The sequence below is a fragment of the Mustelus asterias genome, chromosome 8, assembly GCF_964213995.1.
Source record: "Mustelus asterias chromosome 8, sMusAst1.hap1.1, whole genome shotgun sequence".
In the NCBI taxonomy this organism is placed as follows: domain Eukaryota; kingdom Metazoa; phylum Chordata; class Chondrichthyes; order Carcharhiniformes; family Triakidae; genus Mustelus; species Mustelus asterias.
The window spans coordinates 100,078,876-100,099,687 of NC_135808.1; the positions used below are offsets into that span (position 1 = coordinate 100,078,876).

The 20,812-nt window shown below is 40.1% G+C and overlaps 2 protein-coding genes across 4 annotated transcripts in view; both read left to right on the forward strand.

Annotated features, from left to right (window-relative positions):
* Nucleotides 1-5,088, forward strand: part of ipo13b (importin 13b) — a 133,117-nt gene extending 128,029 nt beyond the window's left edge. For both annotated transcript variants that reach the window (XM_078218587.1, XM_078218586.1), the window contains 2 exons: nt 1,090-1,271; nt 3,892-5,088. In XM_078218587.1, coding sequence (XP_078074713.1) covers nt 1,090-1,271; nt 3,892-3,988 — 279 coding nt within the window. In that variant the 3' untranslated portion in view covers nt 3,989-5,088. The remainder of the gene's footprint in view (nt 1-1,089; nt 1,272-3,891) is intronic.
* Nucleotides 5,089-13,914: 8,826 nt separating this feature from the next.
* The window catches only part of LOC144497395 (AP-1 complex subunit mu-1-like), a 33,454-nt gene continuing 26,556 nt past the window's right edge, over nt 13,915-20,812 (forward strand). For both annotated transcript variants that reach the window (XM_078218598.1, XM_078218599.1), the window contains exons 1-3: nt 13,915-14,041; nt 15,014-15,170; nt 15,272-15,339. In XM_078218598.1, coding sequence (XP_078074724.1) covers nt 14,000-14,041; nt 15,014-15,170; nt 15,272-15,339 — 267 coding nt within the window. In that variant the 5' untranslated portion in view covers nt 13,915-13,999. The remainder of the gene's footprint in view (nt 14,042-15,013; nt 15,171-15,271; nt 15,340-20,812) is intronic.

Here is a 20,812-nt window from a genome sequence, read left to right on the forward strand (position 1 = left end):
CACGCAGACACGAGGAGAATGTGCAAACTCCACACAGACAGTGACCCAAGCTGGGAATTGAACCCAGGTCCCTGGAGCTGTGAAGCAGCAGTGCGAACCACTGTGCTACCGTGCCGACCTTGTTAAGCAAGTGTGAACTTTTAATCTATACATCAAGGCAGAGAACAGCAAAAAAAACCCCTATTCAATCTGACTACTAGCAATGCCAGTAGAAAATGTTTGTGAATATGTATTGGTTGGAAGAGGTGGAGGAAGCAAAGGTTGGTATTTTCTGATCTTGTATGCCCTGCCACTACTGCCAGTGAGAACGGAGAATTTGGCGCTCAGTCAAAACTCCATTCACCACAGCGGGACTGGAGAATCCCAGCCGGGGGCAGGATTGGGAGACATCCGGCCCAAGTGTTAGCTGTCTCTCAGTTGATAGCACTTTTGACTCTGAGTCAGAAGGTTTCAAGTCCAAGTGCCGCACCAGGACTTGACCACAAATCTCAAGGCTAAATCTCCAGTACAGTACTGAGGGAGTGTTACACTACTGTCCCATGACACTATTTCAAAGAAGAGAAGGGGCGTTATCCAGGGAGTTCTGGCCAATATTTCTCCCTCAATCAGCATCACAAAATCAGATTATCTGGTCATTATCACATTGCTTCTTGTGGGAGTCTGTTATGTGCAAATTGGTTCCCACATTACAAGAGAAACTGCACTTAAAGGTACTTCATTAACTTCATTAGCTTTGAGGCATTGTAATGTCAAAGTGGCCATGAAAGGTGCGATTACTGTGTTGCCGAAAGAACTGTCATGAGATCACATGACAGAATCCTGGATTTTGTTTTGTTCTATAACCATGCTCTGAGTTGATGTTTCTAATGATATTTATCAGCTCCCTCCCCACTGCACATCATCACTTTATTTTTTCTATCTAATTATTTGTTGGTAGTGTATTGTCACATTTTAAAAAATGCTGCATACTGTGTTGTAATGATCAGTTACAAATGAAACTTGAGCTCTGAACTATTATTATGGCTCATAATGAAAGTTCTGATTCTTCCTTACTCTGATAAAATTAACTTAATTGTTTATATTGGCTAGGCTATCGGTGGACAGGCCCCAAGGAGTCTGATGGATCATTTTGCAGAGATACTGTTTGCTTTGAACAAGCATTGTGTTACTTACTTGAGCGTTTGGTTGAAGGAAGTGATGCAGCAACAGAATTTCCCATCAAGCCGCCTTACACAAGTACAAAAAGAAACATTTAGCCAACAAATTTTAAGGTATATATGTTCAAAATGCATATGCCATGCTTCCCATAACCTAAATTTGAAGTTTGAAAATTGCTGTGATCCCCAGAGTGAGCAGGGAACGGGATAGAATTCTGAGAGCTGGGTGAAAGGGCGCAGGGGCGCGCGTGCATGAGAGAGCAAGGTTATAGGGCCGTGAGACATCCAATCCTGGGACTGCCTCACCTGGAGTCTCCACAGCCGCTCTTGCCCTCATGGGAAGAGGGAGTTCACAGACCCAGTTGATCGTCCTCTGGCCCCACTAGGGGTCACGGCCCACACTTGAGGAAGCCCTGGCAAATGCCAAAGCTAACTAATAATTTTGCTATCATGCACCAACTATTTGGCAGCTGTTTCTCAATTTCTTTATAGTCTTCCACCTGCTTTTTCCACTGAGTTTATTTTTATTTTTTGTTTTACCTCTAATTAGTGGAGACAAAACTGCTTGTATATTTCCCATGAATTTTTTACCAAAAGCAAATTATGCAACTTCACCAGAATTGCTTTATTCGAGGCCACAAAGCAATTTCCTTCAGCGAGATGTGATGAGAATATATTACAAAGGAAAGAGTTGAAAATGTGCAGCAGTAACTTTTAGCAGTTTAACTTGCAGCACTTGTTGAATTGATGTTTTAAATCTTCAATTCTCTTTGCAATTGGGTATAGAAAATATAATTTTTATTTCTTCTATATAGCTGTGATAAATGTCAATCCATTCACCTTTCGATATTTGCCACCTCTGCTGCCCCTTTAATGTGAGCATTGTCATCCTGGACTAGACTTTGCCAGTACCACGGTGTAAACCACTCTGTGTGCAGTGGACAAGAAATGCAAAGAAATATTCCTGTCCACAATGTCATTGTTCTGCCCACCATTCTGACTCATTTGATAATGTTCCTTTTAAACAAGTATGAAAGCCAAGTTTGGGTTTGAACTCAAATCAGTGGCCTTTCTCACCTTTGTTTTCAAATGCCTCCATAGTTCTGTCCTTCCTTAATATCGTAATCTCCTCCAGCCCTACAACTCTCCGAGATAACTGTAAGCCACTAATCCTGGCATCTTGAGCATGTCTGATTTTTATCTCTCCACCATTGGCGGATATGCTGTCAGCTGCTGAGGCCCCAAGTCCTGGAATTCCCTCCCTAAACATCTCTGTCTCCATCCCTCTCTGTCCTCCCTTAAAGGCCATCTTTAAGGCCTACTTTCTGCCCTAGTATCTCCTTGTGTTGCCTGGTGTAAAGTTTAGTTGATAATCCAGTTAAGTGCCTTGAGATGGTTTACTGTGTTAAAGTTGTTTAAATGCAAGTTGTCTTTGTTGGAAATCATGTTCAGTGATGAAAAGTCAATTATAAGTGCAGTGTTTTTGTTTAGTTTTACAAATGCCCCTCATCTTCTGTCTCCAAAGAAGCCCCTTTATTATTTTTCTTTGTCTTTTTGAACCAAATCGTTGCAATACTGCTAATTGGAGCCTAGTTGAGGGTCAATGATATTTTTTGAGAACTGAATTCGGATTACTAAAATCCTTCTTGTATATCAGAAATTTTTGAGCAGCATTCACATAAATGGTCTCGTACGGCATGAGCAAAAAAACATTTTAATAATTTTGTGAAAAAACCACCATTTAGAAAAGATACTGACAGATGTCCTCATGATGTCCTTGTGATGAGGCAAAGATTTTCACGGCAGCATGAAAAACAAACAGGAAATTTAGTGTATAACAAAGGCGCAGTCTGCATTATAAGAGCAAATTATCAAAATGAAAAGATGTGAAACAATCCTGTTTCTTGAAATTTTTACACTAATTGGCTAGATTGGTGTTCAGCCAATTTTGTATGAATGCGGAGAACAAAATGGGAATACGTAGCAACATAGGACTTGACAGCAGAAAGAGGCCATTTGGCCCTTCAAACCTGCTCCACCATTCGATAAGATCATGGCTGATCTGATTGTGCTTTTAACTCTACTCTCCTATCTGCTCCCGCTCCCCCTCCACTCCTTTGTCTATCAAAAGTCTATCCAACTCAGCCTTGAATAAATTCAATGAATGCCGAAGTGTAAAATCTAATATTTGAGCAGGATAAATAATGAAACGTTTAAGGCTCAAAGTGTGTCCTTGGCACACTGAAGGGAGCAAGAGGCTAAAACACATCCTGTCTTTTTTTTCTTGAGAGCATGGAAAAATAACTTCAGGTCTCATTTAAGATATCAAATTGTAAAATGTGAACTGAAGAAAGGACAGATAGGCTTCAAATGCTTCCCTTCATTTTTAAGAACTATAAATAAACACTGTAAAATGGCTGAGCTAAGCTCAAATGAGGCGGATAGACAATAATGAGAGGTTATCACCACCTAACGTAACTGGATTGAATGTTAGTATTTAGTAAGGAGGTGTAACAGATGTGCTTTTTATAAGTAATGTAAAGAGGCTTAATTTTTAAGCATGAGTTCAGGCATTGCCAATGATCAGTGTCAGTGTGTGAGAAAACTTGTGACATGGGAAGTAAAAGTGTGACAGTTATCAGTTGTGAAAAATTTAATATATCATTGAACCTGTGCTTTCAGTAAAATACTGTCAAATGAAAAAAAATGAAATTTAACTTTTTCTGTTTTACAGAGACCGAGTGAATAAAAGGAGAGTTAAGGACATTGTTAAGGAGTTCACACTACTGTGCAGAGGTCTTCATGGCACAGAATATGCAGCCGAGTATTGAAGCTGTATAATTACAGTTGAAGTGTCACTCCTTTAATAGCATGCTTCCTACATCCTCAACACATTTGCACCGTTTCCTTCTGTAAAAATTCATTCTAGCGTGAAGGATTTTTTTAAGCAACAAATGGGCTTCTGTCTGCACTACAGGATTCGAGAGAAAAAATACATGCATTTATGTGTGCAGCCATATTAAGAGGCTTTGTTTTTTTTAAAAAAAATAAAGGACTTCCTATCATAGGATTGGGTCATTTAATAGAGGAAATGTGCCAGGAATGTTCTGGCATCAGCTGTCCTGACTTGCAAGTAATTTGTGTACATGTTCTGTGTCGTAATTAAAGCTTTATGGAAGCAATATAACTTGCTGCTGGAGTCCTGTGATTTTGGCACTTTGTAAACACAACAATATCTTGTGGAGGGAGTTGATCCCAGATGATTCAGCTGTGGAATATTACTGGTGATGCTGCTACAATGTCTGAAACCATTTTAAGCGATTCTAGTATTTTAGTTTCTCTTTTGTTTTTAATTTAATGACGTGGTGATGTGGGCTCCTGTTATAATGTAAAAAGTGGAGAATGTTGCAACAGTCTGGGAATTTAAAAATTCTTTGGACTGTAACAATTGCTATTTGAGAGTTTCAAAGCTTTGCATGTTTATTTCAGAAATTGAAAAATACCAGAGCATTGAGCCATCCATTCTGACTATAGATAAAGAAAGACTTGGTCTAAGTAAAGGTCCTCACTAATCATACTTCTGGAATAGTTAAAACAATGAACTGCAGTAAAGCAGTCCAAACTCCTCCAAAGTTTTGAGGCTCTAAAAGCTTTGTTACAGCCCTATTTCATTTCACAACTTTTAAATTTTTTGTAATATATGCTGTGTGCTACTTTCTGTACAAATACCAGTACCACCTTAATGTAACTCCAAGCTGTCCTTGTTATCTTGTAACTTGTTTATTTGTGCTTCTAGAACTTTTTGGAAGTTCCACAACCATGCATATATTCTGGTCTCGGAAGTAATATGGAAAGCCCACTAGTAAAATCTCGATAAGAAATGACTCTGTAGCCTATTGGTTTTCTATTGTGAAATAAAGCTTCACTTCTATATGTGTGATTTTTGTTTTCCCTCTCTGCCCCAAAATCTTTTTTTACTCACTAAGTGTAAAGGAAATGAAGAATATACATCTGGTCCATAACGTTTTCACCACTTGAATTGTAGAAGGAAACCTGTGTAATTGAGAAGCACAGTAAGAAGTCTCACAACACCAGGTTAAAGTCCAACAGGTTTATTTGGTAGCAAAAGCCACAAGCTTTCGGAGCGCTGCCCCTTCTACTCCCACTCACCTGACGAAGGGGCAGTGCTCCAAAAGCTAGTGGCTTTTGCTACCAAATAAACCTGTTGGACTTTAACCTGGTGTTGTGAGACTTCTTACTGTGTTTACCCCAGTCCAACGTCGGCATCTCCACATCAATTGAGAAGCTACAGACAGAAACGATTATCTGTCATAATCATAGTTCTAATACTTGGTGCTCTGACTTGAAGTTGCATTAGGATAACATCTATTTATAAAATCAGTCTTTAAGGAACATTAAGAAAGAACTCTCATTCGTACTAAACACCTTTCATAACCCCAGTGCATCCCAAAAGCATTTAGCAATGAAGTACTTTCCATGGTGTAGTCACTGATGTAATATTGAGAAATGCATGCAGGACCTACTTTGCACACCGTGATCCCATAAACTGCAATGAAAGTTAGGTTGTGTTGAGTGAGGGATAAATGTTGTCCAGGATGCTAGGAGAAATCCTCTAATTTTTCATTCACCCCTGAAGGGGTAGATGGACTAAGTTTAACATCTCTAAATATAGATCATGTTATTTCAACAGATTATTGATGTATTTTGAAATGCATTAAGGACAGATATTTTAGAATACTATCAATATGTTAGAACATTTGTTTCTTTTATCCAGGCCTTTTAGGTTTTAATTCCAAAACCAGCAATGAAGATCTTCCTGAAGATGGACTGAGTGTCACTCTGGATTGGAGCAATTCCTCCACCCTTGTTACATGGTTTCAAATTAAATCCAGCCTAAATAAATTAAGACCCTTTTCTGTTGTCTGCTAAAAGCCTCAAATAACATTATTTGAGATCGTATGAACACTGTTGCCAGAGAACATGAAATTCGAGCTTAATGAGGTAGAAATAAATCCTCTTAGAGGATAGAAGGTGGAGAAACTTTTGCACTGCTGGGATATATATTTTAATCAAATACATAGCCATGAAATCAGTTACCCTTATTTGAAACCTTATCAAAATTTGCTTTGCGGCAAGTTATTTTCCTGAAACTGTTGTTTCTTTTAAGAACATTTGTGTAAATAGAATATGTCAAAATATGCTCTTCTGGATTAGGCATGACCTCTCTAGTTGCTTTCTATAAGTGCATATATTTTTGTCACCTTTACCTTCAAGGCAATTGTAACATCTCACTCAGATTTCTCTGGTGATTTCATACTTGTGTATGAAATAGCTGGAAACATGGTATAACCTGAAATACCATTGACAATTGTGTGTTAAAAGTCTGACCCATTGGAAAGGGAAGGCCAGTTGAGTTTATTTGCCGTGCTTATTTTAGTGCTCATTAACCATTTGATTTTCCAAGAACGTAGGAATATGCAGATACATTTGGGTCCATGTCCATTCTCCATGAGAACCAGTAGATGATGTCTCATTATTATGTTTCTTGAGCAAAATGCAGTTGTTGATCGAAACATGAGAGTCTTGTGTTTGGGAGCAGGTAAGTCTATGTAAATAAATTTGAATGAGTGAAAACAATGTTTATGCATTGGCTCCTAGAGATAAAATACAGATTGTTTGAAGCCCTGTACTGTATTGACATGAAACCTCAAATTCTGAAGTCATGCTCTGGGCTTCAATTTATTTATCCGAGCCATCATATGATTAGGACATTATCTAGATATGCTGTATTCATCCCAATATATCTCAAATTATATTGACTGGGAGTACATGTGAAGGTAAGATGGATGGCAATTACTTAAATGTTTCTAAATATCCCGAATATCATTACAGAGTTAGTGGTTGCACAATCTGGGGCTCTCACTCAAATTATTGAATCACCTTTAATATGTGGCCAGAGTATCACATCTGCACACCACTCATGTACAATTTGGATATTTGGACTGTAAATCCGGATTAGCTGACAGTTTTTGATATTTCAATAATTACACCCATCTGCTTGTTTTATTATTGGGTTCCAACTCAACCACTCATGGTATAAAATCCTATTCCTCTCCCTATTCCATGAGTCAGAACTTGCAGATTGGTGTAATTGATTGTAGTACTAAACAGCATGGTGGCACAGTGGTTAGCACTGCTGTCTCTCACTGCCGCGGATCTGGACTCAATTCTGGCCTTGGGTGACTTTGCACTTTCTCCCAGTGTCTGTGTGGGTTTCTTCCGGTGCTCTGGTTTCCTCCCACAGTCCCAAAGATATGCAGGTTAGGTGGATTAGCTATGATAAATGTGCAGAGTTATGGGGATAGGGTGGGTGTTGGGCCTGGGTCAGATGCTCTTTCAGAGTCTGTTCAAACTTGATAGGCTGAATGGTCTCCTTCAGCACTGTAGGGATTCTATGGTTAAACATTTAAATTTCAAGTGAGGCAAGATTTTTCCTTTTTGAAAATGTGTTCAGCTGTATAACTAGATTTGGAGTTGTAATCATAAGCGATTGGCTGTATTAAGTTGGGAGTTTTGCAAGAAAAATTGGATTCCCAAAGGGAGAGAAAGATCCTCCTCTTTTAGAAGAGGCTAAAATGTAGAGTGGTTTCTTTAGAGGCTCACAACTATAGGGATTAGGAGGGGGGAAGGATATGAATATGAGGAGCTAGGGGCTAAATTAACAAGCAGAACCAAAAAAGCAATAATCTCTGGATTACTACCCCAAATGGGTTTGAATTCATGAGACATTGGCACCAGTACTGGGGAAGGAGGGAGCGGTTCCGATGGGACGGGCTTCACCTGAATCATGCTGGGGTCAGAATTTTGGCAAATCGCATAACTAGGGCTATAGATAGAGCATTGAATCAAGTACTGGGGTGCAGGGTGTGGTGGGGGGGGGGGGGGGGGAGGGGGTGTGGCAGGTTCAATTGCATGGAAAATTAGAAAATCAAAATTAAAGGAGAAAGTAGGAATGCAGGTTAGTGATGAGGCAGATTGCTACCAGAAAATGAAAGGGAGTAACACGCCAAGTGGATAATAACCCTGTAGATGTAGTATATCTGGACTTCAGGTTTGGTTCCCTTATTTGAGGGAAGGATGTAGTGGCATTAGAGGCCGTTAAGAGGAAGTTCACTAGATTGATTCCAGAGGTGAGGGGTTTGTCTTATGAAGAGAGATAGAAACATAGAAAACTACAGCACAAAACAGGCCCTTCAGCCCCACAAGTTGTGCCGAACATATCCCTACCTTTTAGGCCTACCTATAACCCTCCATCCTATTAAGTCCCATGTACTCATCCAGGAGTCTCTTAAAAGACCCTATTGAGTTTGCCTCCACCACCACTGACGATTCCACTCGCCCACCACCCTCTGTGTGAAAAACTTTCCCCTAACATTTCCCCTGTACCTACACCCCAGCACCTTAAACCTGTGTCCTCTCATAGCAGCCATTTCCACCCTGGGGAAAAAGCCTCTGAGAGTCCACCCGATCTATGCCTCTCTACATCTTATATACCTCTATTAGGTCTCTCATCCTACGTCTCTCCAAGGAGAAAAGACCGAGCTCCCTCAGCCTATCCTCATAAGGCATGCCACTCAATCCAGGCAACATCCTTGTAAATCGCCTCTGCACCCTTTCAATCTTTTCCACATCCTTCCTGTAATGAGGCGACCAGAACTGAGCACAGTACTCCAAGTGGGGTCTGACGAGGATCTTATATAGTTCCTAAACTCAATCCCTCGATTGATAAAGGCTAGCACACCATACACCTTCTTAACCACCTCCTCCACCTGTGGGGCCGATTTTAGAGTCCTATGGACCCAGACCCCAAGGTCCTTCTGATCCTCTACAGTACTAAGAGTCTTTCCCTTTATATTGTACTCCTTCATCCCAATTGACCTGCCAAAATGGACCACTACGCATCTATCTGGGTTGAAGTCCATCTGCCACTTCTCCACCCAGTCTTGCATCCTATCTATGTCCCTCTGTAACTTCTGACATCCCTTCAGACTATCCACAACCCCACCAACCTTCGTGTCGTCGGCAAACTTACCAACCCATCCCTCCACTTCCTCGTCCAGGTCATTTATGAAAATGACAAACAGCAAGGGTCCCAGAACAGATCCCTGGGGCACACCACTGGTGACCGACCTCCATTTAGAAAAAGACCCATCTATACCCACTCTCTGCCTCCTTTGGGCAAGCCAGTTCTGGATCCACAGGGCAGCAGCCCCTTGGATCCCATGCCCTCTCACTATTTCTAGAAGCCTTGCATGGGAGACCTTATCGAACGCCTTGCTAAAATCCATATAAACCACATCTACCGCTTTCCCTTCGTCAATGTGTTTAGTCACATTTTCTAAGAACTCCACCAGGCTCGTAAGATTGAGCAGTTAGGCTTATACTCTCTAGAAGAATGAGAGGAGATCTAATTGAGCTATTCAAGATGATAAAAGGTATTGACAAAATAGATGTAGAGTGAATGCTTCCGCTTGTGGAACAATGTAGAACATAGTTTTAGGATAAGGGGTAGCAGATAGAGATGAGGAAAAACTACTTCTCTCAATGGGTGGTGAATCTGTGGAATTCACCCCAGAATGCGATGGATGCCAGAACATTGAGTAAATTTAAGGAGGAGATGGACAGATTTTTAAGTAGTTATGGAGAACGGACAGGAAAGCAGAGTTGAGGCTGAGACGAGACCAGCCATGATTGTATTGAATTGTGAAGCAGGCTCGAGGGGCTGGGTTGCCTACTCCTGCTGCTAGTTCTTATGTTCCAGACTTGCACACGTGCAACAAATGGGAAAACCTCAAAACTGCAGAAAGATCATAAAATTGATTCAAAGAACAATACAGCACAGGAACAGGCCCTTCGGCCCTCCAAGCCTGCACCGATCATGTGTTCCTAACCAGACCATCCGTTTGTATCCCTCTATTCCCAGTCGGTTCATGTGGCTATCTCGATAAGTCTTAAATGATCCTAGTGTGTCTGCCTCAAAAATGGGTATTCAATTTTTCAATTCAATGGGTAAAACAACTAGGATTGCCCATAGTAATGCCAATCCCAGCAACTCAAATCACTAGCCAAATTCTTAAAAATTAAGGAGTTTGGTATAAAAAGCACAAGCTACTTTTTTCCCAAACAAACAGATGAAGAATGACAGTTGGTTTCGAAACCTAATTTGTGGTTTATTCTGTTAAAAAGGTATGAATTCTTTACAAAACATTGTTATTGCATCTGAAAATACTTTACAAAAAAAACTTTCTAAAACCTTGCCTATTCTCTGATGCGCATTCTTCCTTATACAACAAAGGCCATGTTTATCAGTCTGCATCAGGTAAGTTTCTGGAAGATATATTTTGATTGACAGTTTGTAACAAAAGCCTTTCTAAAATTAGTATAGATAGCTTGTTCATTTACACAAAGTGGTTGGCTTTTGTTTTCCCTCTTCTGTAGCTTGTGTTTTTCTCTTGCCCGTTATGGAGGTTTCATAGATTTTCTATGGACCCAGTTTGAGAACTGAATTTCTGAATAGTCATTTGGACTTAAAACATTAACTTGGTTTCTCTCTCCACGGATGCTGTTAGACTAGCCGGGTTTTCCTGCATTTTCCAACACAGTGGTTCTCAAACATTTTTGGTTGATGAACCCCTTTTCAAACGAATTAGTAATCACTGACCCCTCGTCTAAATTATAATAATTATTAATTTAAATCCACTAATATAGGATTTCTGATTTTAGTGGAAGAATATTTAAAATCTTTCATTATCATTTTAAGCAGAAAAGTCAGTAGTGCCACTGATGCACTAACGAGATCGACCTATGATCTGAAACATTGAAGTAATGGCTGAGATTTATGAAGGTACATCAATTCTGTATCATCTAACCAGCAAAAAAGGTGTGGAATCAGAGTCTCGGGGTGTGGGGAGTTTGTAAATATTTTTTGTACAGTGTTAGGAAATAGTTCTGGGATATGAATCCATTCCCTGGGCCTATAGAGAAGTGACAGTGATAGTGGAGGCTGATGTGTGAACCAGCATTTTCCTTTGTGTATGGCCAGGAAAATGTGGCGGCTCCAAGGAAGGGGGTGATTAGACTGACCGTTGTCATTTTGCTGCAAATTGCAGTTGGAAAAGGTAGCTCCAGAACTTTCCACCTGGATAATGTAACTGCTATTTTTAAAATTCATTTGTGGAACATGGATGTCGCTGGTTGGCCAGCATTTATTGCCCATCCCTAGTTGCCCTTGAGAAGGTGGTGGTGAGCTAGCGATTGATTTAACTGAGTGGCTCACTAGGCCATTTCAGAGGGCAGTTGAGAGTCAACCACATTGCTGTGGCTCTGAAGTCACCTGTAGGCCAGACCAGGTAAGCACAGCAGATTTCCTTCCCTAAAGGACATTAGTGAACCAGATGGGTTTTTCCCGACAATCGACAATGATTTCATGGTCATCAATAGATTCTTAATTCCAGACTATTTTTTTATTGAATTCAAATTCCACCATCTGCCGTGGTGGGATTCGAACCATGGTCCCTAGAACATTAGCTGAGTTTCTGGATTAATAGTCCATGGTAATACCACTAGGCCAACAACTATCCTACACTGTTCAAGCCAACTGCCAATCACAGTCACCAACTCCTCCTCCTCAGCTCAAAACTTCATCCAAGACCATTGAGGGCAATCTCTTCCAGCTCCACTCGCAAGTTGCCACTTATTACTCTAATTGCATGTTTTGGCTCTAGATTTAAAAGTCCCAGCCCAAGATTGCAGATAAGTCTCAAAAATTGTGTCTATTGCGTTGGATTTGCAAGAGTTGGCATGTCTGTACCCATCCAGAAATTGGCCATAGTCCTACACTCTTGGTCCCTGACCCCAACAGCCTAATCACCACATCCAGGTATTAATTTTGGGGCTTTGGCCTCTATCTCCCTACCTAGAAGATAGGGAGATGGTAGTGTAGTGGTAATATAACTGGACTAATATTCTAGAGGCCCAGGCTAATGCTCTGGAGGATATGTATTCAAATTAATTAATCTGGAATTGAAAGCTTGTCTCAGTAATTCTGACCATTAAACCACCATCAATTGTTGTAAAATCCCATCTAGTTTACTGATCTCTTCAGAGAAGGAAATCTGTCACCTTTACCCAGTCTGGACTATATGTGGCTCCAGATCCACAGCAATATGTTTGACAATTATGCCTTCTGAAGTGGCCTAGTCAAGTTGCTCAGTTGTGGCAACCAGGGACAGCAACAAATGCTGGCATTACCAGTGATGCCCACATCTCATGAAAGAATATATAAAAGAAGAAATGTATTCCACATTCTGATTGCTTTGTCTGAAGAATCTATTAGTACTACATTTGCTTTTCACTGTTTTGAGCCTATAACATTTGTTCTCCCAATGGTTCTGGCTAAACTTCATGCGGATTTCCCTTTTTCTGTACTATTTACTAACTAATTTGCTCACTAATTGTTGTGGTGTCACCTCACTGAAAAACCCAATTTTTTTTACTAGCGTTTTGGTCTCAGTACTTTTTCTGTGCTATCCCAGCTTAAGCACTTCCTTTGTGTCCCTCCATTTGTTGTATGTATAGAAAATAGATGGTGGGGTAGAAATTAGTTTGTCATATCACAGTTATCCAAATCTGGTTTATACTTTTACCTAATTTTCCTCCGGGGTGGAAATTGAGCAGAGTGTAACTTGGGCTGTGAAATTCGTGTTGCATGTTTTACACTATCCAAGCAAATTTCTACATCAAGGTCTTTTTTTATTTTAAGATAATCTTGCAAATTTCCCAGACTTCCACCAAAACTGCAGAGAAACCAATATCCATAAAAGTTGAAATATAACATTAATAGCAGGCAACAATAAAGGTTTTGTGGCAGTGTGTGTATATATAATATATATATATTCATAGCACTAACTTTCCATGTAGTTGCCGACAACATTTAATTTGATGAAGGGAGTGGTTCATCTTGATTTGAACACAATGGGTGAAAATCAGTTCAAATGAAAAAGTGGTCATATGAAATGAGATACATAGAAGATTCTTCTATGTATTCGCAACTTTTTGCTAAATTTAGCGAGAGGAATGTCACCTATGTATAAGATACAAGTCAGATTTGAACTTTGTCTAAATATATCCCATCTCCATTTCTAACAAGAGGGATTGGAACTAAAGAAAATCTGAGAATTATGTGAGGAGCTGGGGTATCGTATTGCAATAAAATGATTAGCAAACATTTTCCCTTGCATTAAAGATTAATGAGAACACAGAGCGCAATGTAATTGTAATAAAAATGGTGATTGGCTCCAAACTGTTTCCGTTCCCAATTATGCTAGCCTCTCTTTAAATTCATGAACGATGATGGCGCTGCTTGAACATTCTTCTTGACATTAGTTTGAATGCCATCCATTTTAAACTGATTTGCCAGTTGGATCAAAGCACAAAATTAGTGATGATGCCTTAATTATCAAGCTTTTAATTAATTATGTCAGCTACTAAATTGTGATATGTTCTTGTATCAAACGTCACTAAAGTTTTTCAAGCCTTGTACTTTCTGGTTGATCAATAGGCCAAAGTCACAACTGGCTTGTTTCTATCTGTGTTTGCTTTTATTTTTGTCCTATCCCACTCCAGTCAGGGTCCTATTGATTTTGAAACTTAAAGGTTACTGTTTCCTTCCTGATTTGTCTCTTTTTAGAGCGTATATTTGTACTAACGATGAAAAGCCTGTAATCTTCCTTAAATATAATTTACCTCGAATCCATGCAGACATGGCATTTTCTGCCATTTTCTTTCTGGATAACAAAGGGCAGGTAGGTTTATGCCATGGTTATATTGCTAAATAGTTGAAAAGTACTTTTAACCTTGAGTATATTTTGTTATTTTCTCCTAACAGATGAGCTTTCTTAGCCTGTATCATAGTGATGCGATAAGGTAGAAATTTACGAAGTATCATTAACAATTCTCCAAAAAAGCTATTTGTTCATGTAGCGGTGGATTCATTTTAGCTGTTTTGAAGATTTGGTTTGTGTAAAGCAGACATTGTGAATTCCGATTAATGTTTAACTCCTGGTTGCACAACTAATATGAAATGCTGAAATGTGTACTCTGAAGTGCGTTGATAAGGCCATTGTGACTTTGTTTCTCTGTGAAATGTTTAATGTCATCTAATAATAGCTATTTGCTGTTTAAAAGCAAATGGTTAATTAAGAGAGAGACCAGACAAGCAACTTGCTACCAGTTTTAGCCTTGAAGGCGAGCAAGCAACCTGAAGTAATTGGTCCTGTTTTTCCTCCTCCCCTGTCTGGAAATGCCTGACATTTCCTTGCTACTTTCTCATTAAAAGTAGCCAAGATCTGAAATTTGATGGGTGGAGGGAGTATTAAAGCCATAAACCTCATCCTAATATGCAGCACAAGTGCCATACCATTAGGGCAAACCTGGACTGCATGCTTATGACATGTTGTCCACCTACAAAAGATCCTGATGCTTTAATTTTTGTGAAAATGCTTAAACACAAGCTGCCATATAAATATAAACCTTATTGTGTCTGTCAGTAACTTTTAATTTGACTTGGTGTTACAGTCAATGATTTAAAAATAATTTGAGCAAAATACCAACCTTTGCACCGAGTACATTATGCTAGTTTCTAAATACATGTACAACAGACTGTTGGTCAGGTTTAGAATTATGTGAATCTTAGTGCAATATTTTTAACTGTATTTTACATATTTTTGAAATGACAGATTATTGTCAATTGTAAGTTTTGTAATAATGTTTTACAGGTTCTCATTTCACGCAATTATCGAGGAAATGTTGAAATGTCGATGATTGAGAATTTTATGCCTTTACTTCTGAGCAAAGAGGAAGATGGATCTTCAAGCCCAATTTTCAAGAAAGACAATGTCTACTTTCTGTGGAGTAAATACAAAAATATCTACAGTATCCTTGAATATATTTTAATGCTTTCTTACCTGTTTCCATAATTTTATACTTTTTGAGTCATACATATGGAAGTCATAAAACCTTAAACAGAAATCCAGTGGTTTGTACAACAAAGAGAAATATCAACATTTCATTATCCTTCGCGTTCCTTTTCAAAGTAAAACAGGTAAGCAAAAATACTGTAATCTGTTTAAGTAATTAAGGTGTAACTGTCAATCTTTGCAATAAAAATAAGGTCATGTGGTAGTAACCTTTATAAAGCACGTTGCATTTAATGTGAATATGCCAGAAGTTTGTTTGTTTTCTGTAAGCTAGTTAATTAATCACACTAACAGTGTTGCTAAAAAATGGAAAAAGTTCGGCATAGATTTCATAGAATCTAACAGGAGACCATTCGGCCCATTGAGTCTACACCGACCACAATCCCACCCCCCAGGCCCTATCCCCATAACCGCATGCATTTATCCTAACTAGTCCCCCTGACACTAAGGGGCAATTTAGCATAGCCAATCCACCTAACCTGCACATCTTTGGACTGTGGGAGAAAACTGCAGCTCATGGAGGAAACCCACGCAGATATGGGGAGAACATGCAAACTCCACACAGACAGTGACCCAAGCCGGGAATCGAACTCAGGTCCCTAGCGCTGTGAGGCAACAGAGGTAACCACTGTGCCACCCAGCATCAGTTACATTAAATGAGGCATTTGAGATCTCAGTATTTTGTTGAATCATTAACCAGTATCCCATCAGAAGCTTGCCATATCTCTTGTAGCCAAACTGGAATAAATACTTTAAAATGTTATTCTGAAATAGTGACCAACTTCAACTTCTGGTCACAAGATATTTCTAAATAATTTAACAAGACAAGTTTAAATGAATTATCATGAAAAATATTATTGTATAAGTGCATCATCCAAAAACACAAATTGGGAGCAGGCTCCTCATGCCTTCTCTACCATTCAACAACATCATAGCTGATGTGATTGTAACTTCAACTCCACGTTCTCACCCCGGTAACTTTCACCCACTTGGTTATCAAGAATCTATCTACCTCTGCCTTACAAATATTAAAATACTCGGGAAGAGAGTTCCAAAGACTCATGACCCTCTGTGAGAAAGAAATTCTCCTCATCTCGGTCTTAAATGGATGACTCCTTATTTTTAAACTGTGGCCCCTAGTTCTAGATTCTCCCACAAGAGGAATCATCCTCTCCAAACCATCCCTGTCAAGGCGCCTCAGGTTCTTGTATTCTGCAACCAGGTTGTCTCTTACTCCAGCGAATACAAGCCTAGCCTGTCCAACATTTCCTCATAAGACAACACTCCCACTCCACATATTAGTCTATCTAATAAACCTCTCTGCATTGCTTCCAACACATTTATATCCTTCATTAAATTGACCAATGCTGTACACAGTACTGAAGATATGATCTCACCAATGGCCTATAGAACTGAAGCATAACCTCTACTTTTGTATTCACTTCCCCTTGCAATAAACAATAACATTCTATTAGCTTTGCAACTTACTGTACCTGCATACTAACTTTTTGTGATTCATGCACTAGGACACCCAGATCCCTCTGCATCTCAGTTCGGCAATCTCTCACCATTTACATAATATGCTTCTTTCTACTAAAGTGAACAATCCACATTATATTCCATTTGCTAGATCTTTTCCCATTCACTTAGCCGAACAGTTAACCATTTGTAGCCTCCTCTGTCCTCTTCACAACTTATTTTCCTACCTATCTTTGTGTTATCAGCAAATTTAGCAACCATACTTTTGGTCTCTTCATCCAAGTCGTTTTTAAAATGTTGAGGCCCCAGCACTGATCCCTGTGGCACATCATTTGTTAACATGTTGCCAGAAAATAACTCATTTATGCCTACTCTCGGTTTCCTGTTAGCTAGACAAACTTCTATCCCTGCCAATATGTTACTCACTACACCATGAGCTTTTATTATCTGCAATAAACTTTGTGTCACCTTATCAAATGCCTTCTGGAAATCTGGTACTCCCAGCGGTTCCTCTTTGTCCACAGCACAAGTTGCTTCTTCAAAGAACTCCAATAAATTTGTTAAACATGATTTCCCTTTCACAAAATTACATTGACTCTGCCTGATTACCTTGAATCTATTTAAGTGACCTGCTACAACACCTTTAATAGCTTCTAACATTTTCCTTATGGCAGATGTTAAGCTAAATGGCCTGTAGTTTCCTGCTTTCTGTCTCCCTCCCTTTTTGAGCAAAGAAATTACAATGGCTACTTTGCAATCGAATGGAACCTTCCCTGAAACAAAGGAATTTTGGAAAATTAAAGCCAACACATCAAGTTTCTCACTAGACACTACTTTCAAGATCCTCAGATGAAGTCCATCAGGTTTCTGGAACTTGTTAGTCTGCACAGCTCCAATAATTTTCTCACTACCTCTTCCCTAGAGATTGTAATTTTTCTGAGTTCCTCCCTCCCTTCCATTTCTTAATTTACAATTTTTCCTGGGATGTTCTTGTATCCACTATAGTAAAAACCAAATCAAAATATCAGTTCATTTCATCTGCCATCTCCTTACTTTCAATTATTCATTTCCCAGATTCCCAGATTCTCTTTCTATAAGACAAACATAGGGAAACTCATACTATCTGTCTTTGTCTTTCTAGCTAGCTTTCTCTTGAACTCTAAATTTTCACATCTTAGTCTTTTAGTCATTCTTTGCTGTTTTTTATATTCTGTCCAATCTTCTGACCTGCCATTCGTCATTGTGCAATTATATGCTTTTTCTTTAAGTTTTATGTTATCTCTAACTTTTTTAGTTAACCACAGGTGATGAGTCCTCCCCTTGAAACTTTTCTTTCTCGTTGGAATGTATCTTTTCGGTGTATTCGGAAATATCCCCTTAAATGTCTGCGGGCCCGATTTTGCCATCAAGTTGCGCCCATTTTCAGGCGCGAAAACTTAGTAAAGTTGGGCGTGAGGCGAGTAGCGCGATCCACAACCGCCTCCGCGCCTGTTCCCCCTTTGCCAAGCACTTAAAATGGTCGCGATCGGCCATTTAAATTGACTTAATGGGCTGGATGCCCAAACCTACTGGCATTTCTCCTTTACCACTGCATTCGCCCATCCAGATTCAGCGCGAAACAGACATGGTCCGCAAAAGTCCAATTTGGGCACTCCAGCTTCTGCAGAGGCAGGTTCAGAGCTTCCAACGGCTCTCTGACTCAGGTTGATGGAGGGGGGAGCTGGGAGCTGGGGGGACTGGGACTGGGGCTGGGGAGGGGGGTCAGATCGCTCGCTGGGGGAGGAGGGAAGTGGGTCAGATCGCTCCCTGGTGGGCAGGGGGAGGAGAGAGGCAGGTTAGATGGCTCTCTGGTGGGTGGGAAGGAGGCGGGTCAGATGTACCTCTGGTGGGGAGAGGGAGGTGGGTCAGATGGCTGTCTAGTGGAGGGGAGGAAGGCAGGTCAGATGCTCTCTGGTGGGGGGGAGGGAGGTGGGTCAGATGGCTGTCTAGTGGAGGGGAGGAAGGCAGGTCAGATGCTCTCTGGTGGGGGGGAGGGAGGTGAGTCAGATGGCTGTCTAGTGGAGGGGAGGGAGGCAGGTCAGATGGCTCTCTGGTGGGTGAGGTCCGCTGCCACTCTGCGTGCGATCAGTGGGGGGGAGGGGCAGGGGGCCGCGATCGTTCTGGGTAACGGGGGATGGGGGGAATAAGGGGGACAGTAATGTTGTGGGGGTGGGGCAATGTCTGTGGGGGCCGGGGTGAGGCATTATCCTGCCTGGGATGTGGTAGGGGAGCGTTTTTCTATTTTGTTTACTGCGCCTGCACAGTTGAAGGCTCCGATCAGAGCAGCAGTGTTTCGAGTGCGATAAGCCCCACCCACAGGCTTCTGCAGCGTGATTCAGAATTGCTGCTTTTTCTTTTCAGGCAGAGTGCGTATGGGGGCACCTGAGAATGGATCTTAAAGTTGGATCTGAAACACTCCCAGATTCAACACTTAGAATGAAAATGAGAAAATTGGGCCCTGCATTTCTATTGACCTATTGCTTAACCTAATTTTCCAGTTCACTTTAGCTCGCTATGGTTTCATGTTCTCATAATTACCCATATCTAAGCTTAAAATACTAGTCTCTCCTCGAATGTAAAATTCAATCAAATTATGATCGCTGCTACCTCGGAGTGCTTCACTCATTGTACAATCGACAATGGTTTCATGGTCATCACTAGATTCTTAATTCCAGATTTTTTTTTTATTGAATTCAAATTTCACCATCTGCCATAGCAGATTCGAACCAGGGACCCCAGAACATTAGCTGATAGGCCATTGCCTCCCCTGTATCCTGAAAACATACCATGAATTCCTCATCTAGACTACTTTTGTCCAGCAGATTTCTCCACTCCATGGGTGGGATTTTCTCTGCTCCCTGTGGCATGTTTCATGGAGGCAGCCCGCATTGGGATCGCCTGATTCTGCTGCTGTCAACAGCTTTTCCCGTTCTATACATCCATTGCTGCAGGAACACCTGCAGTGGGGGTTCACCGTTGACGGGACTGGAAGAATCTGATAAGCACACATTTCTTCCTTTTATATTCCATTCTACCATGTAGATACTGTAACTTCTTGCCTTTATCATTTCTCATCTCCACCCAAACCGATTCTATATTCTTGTTTCATAAACTTGGGTCATATTTCTCTATTGTGCTGCCATCATTAATTAAGATGTGGAGATGCCGGCGTTGGACTGGGGTGAACACAGTAAGAAGTCTCACAACACCAGGTTAAAGTCCAACAGGTTTATTTGGTAGCAAATACCATAAGCTTTCGGAGCGCTGCTCCTTCGTCAGATGGAGTGGAAATGTGGAAATTACATCATTAATTAACAGAGCTACCCCTCCATCTTTCTCCCAGCTTCCTTTCCTTCCTAAATGTCATGTACCTTTCAATATTCGGGTCTCAATCTATGTCATCCTGCAGCCACGTCTCTGGAATGGCTATCAGATTATACTTATCCATTTCTATTTACACTATCGGTTCATCTGTTTTGTTTAGATCAGTGTAATTACTTAAGACAATTTCAAGATGATCATTTTGAAGCAAAACCATGTATGATCCAGGGAAAGAACATTAGAGTGATTTTACTGTAAATGATTTTTTTTCCAATGAAATGTCAACGGTATTCATTGTCTACTCATTGTCTATGATATCACAGTACCTCTTTATAACATCACAAGGCAACTTAATAGATTTGTGTCTAATATATCAAATTAACAAACATTATTTTTAAAAATTGCTAATGAATTCAATGCTTGCTTCTGTTTGAACAGGAATGTGATGAGCAATATTCTATAAATAGAATCATACACACAGTTTTCTTATGAACCACAAAGTTCTCTTTTCCAGTTCAAGGTTAATATTATGTAAGAACTCACAGGCCATTAAGTCAAAAATATCTATTTTGAATGATCTCAGCCCCATCCAGTTATTTTTCACCATATTTCTCAATTAATTCCCTTTCCAAAAAACAGAATTAATTTATATTGTATACTTTCAGAGTATCTTTTCTAGAACTTGCACCATACACAGAAACGTAGAAGATAGGAGCAGGAGGAGGCCATTTGACATTCATTATGATCATGGCTGATCAT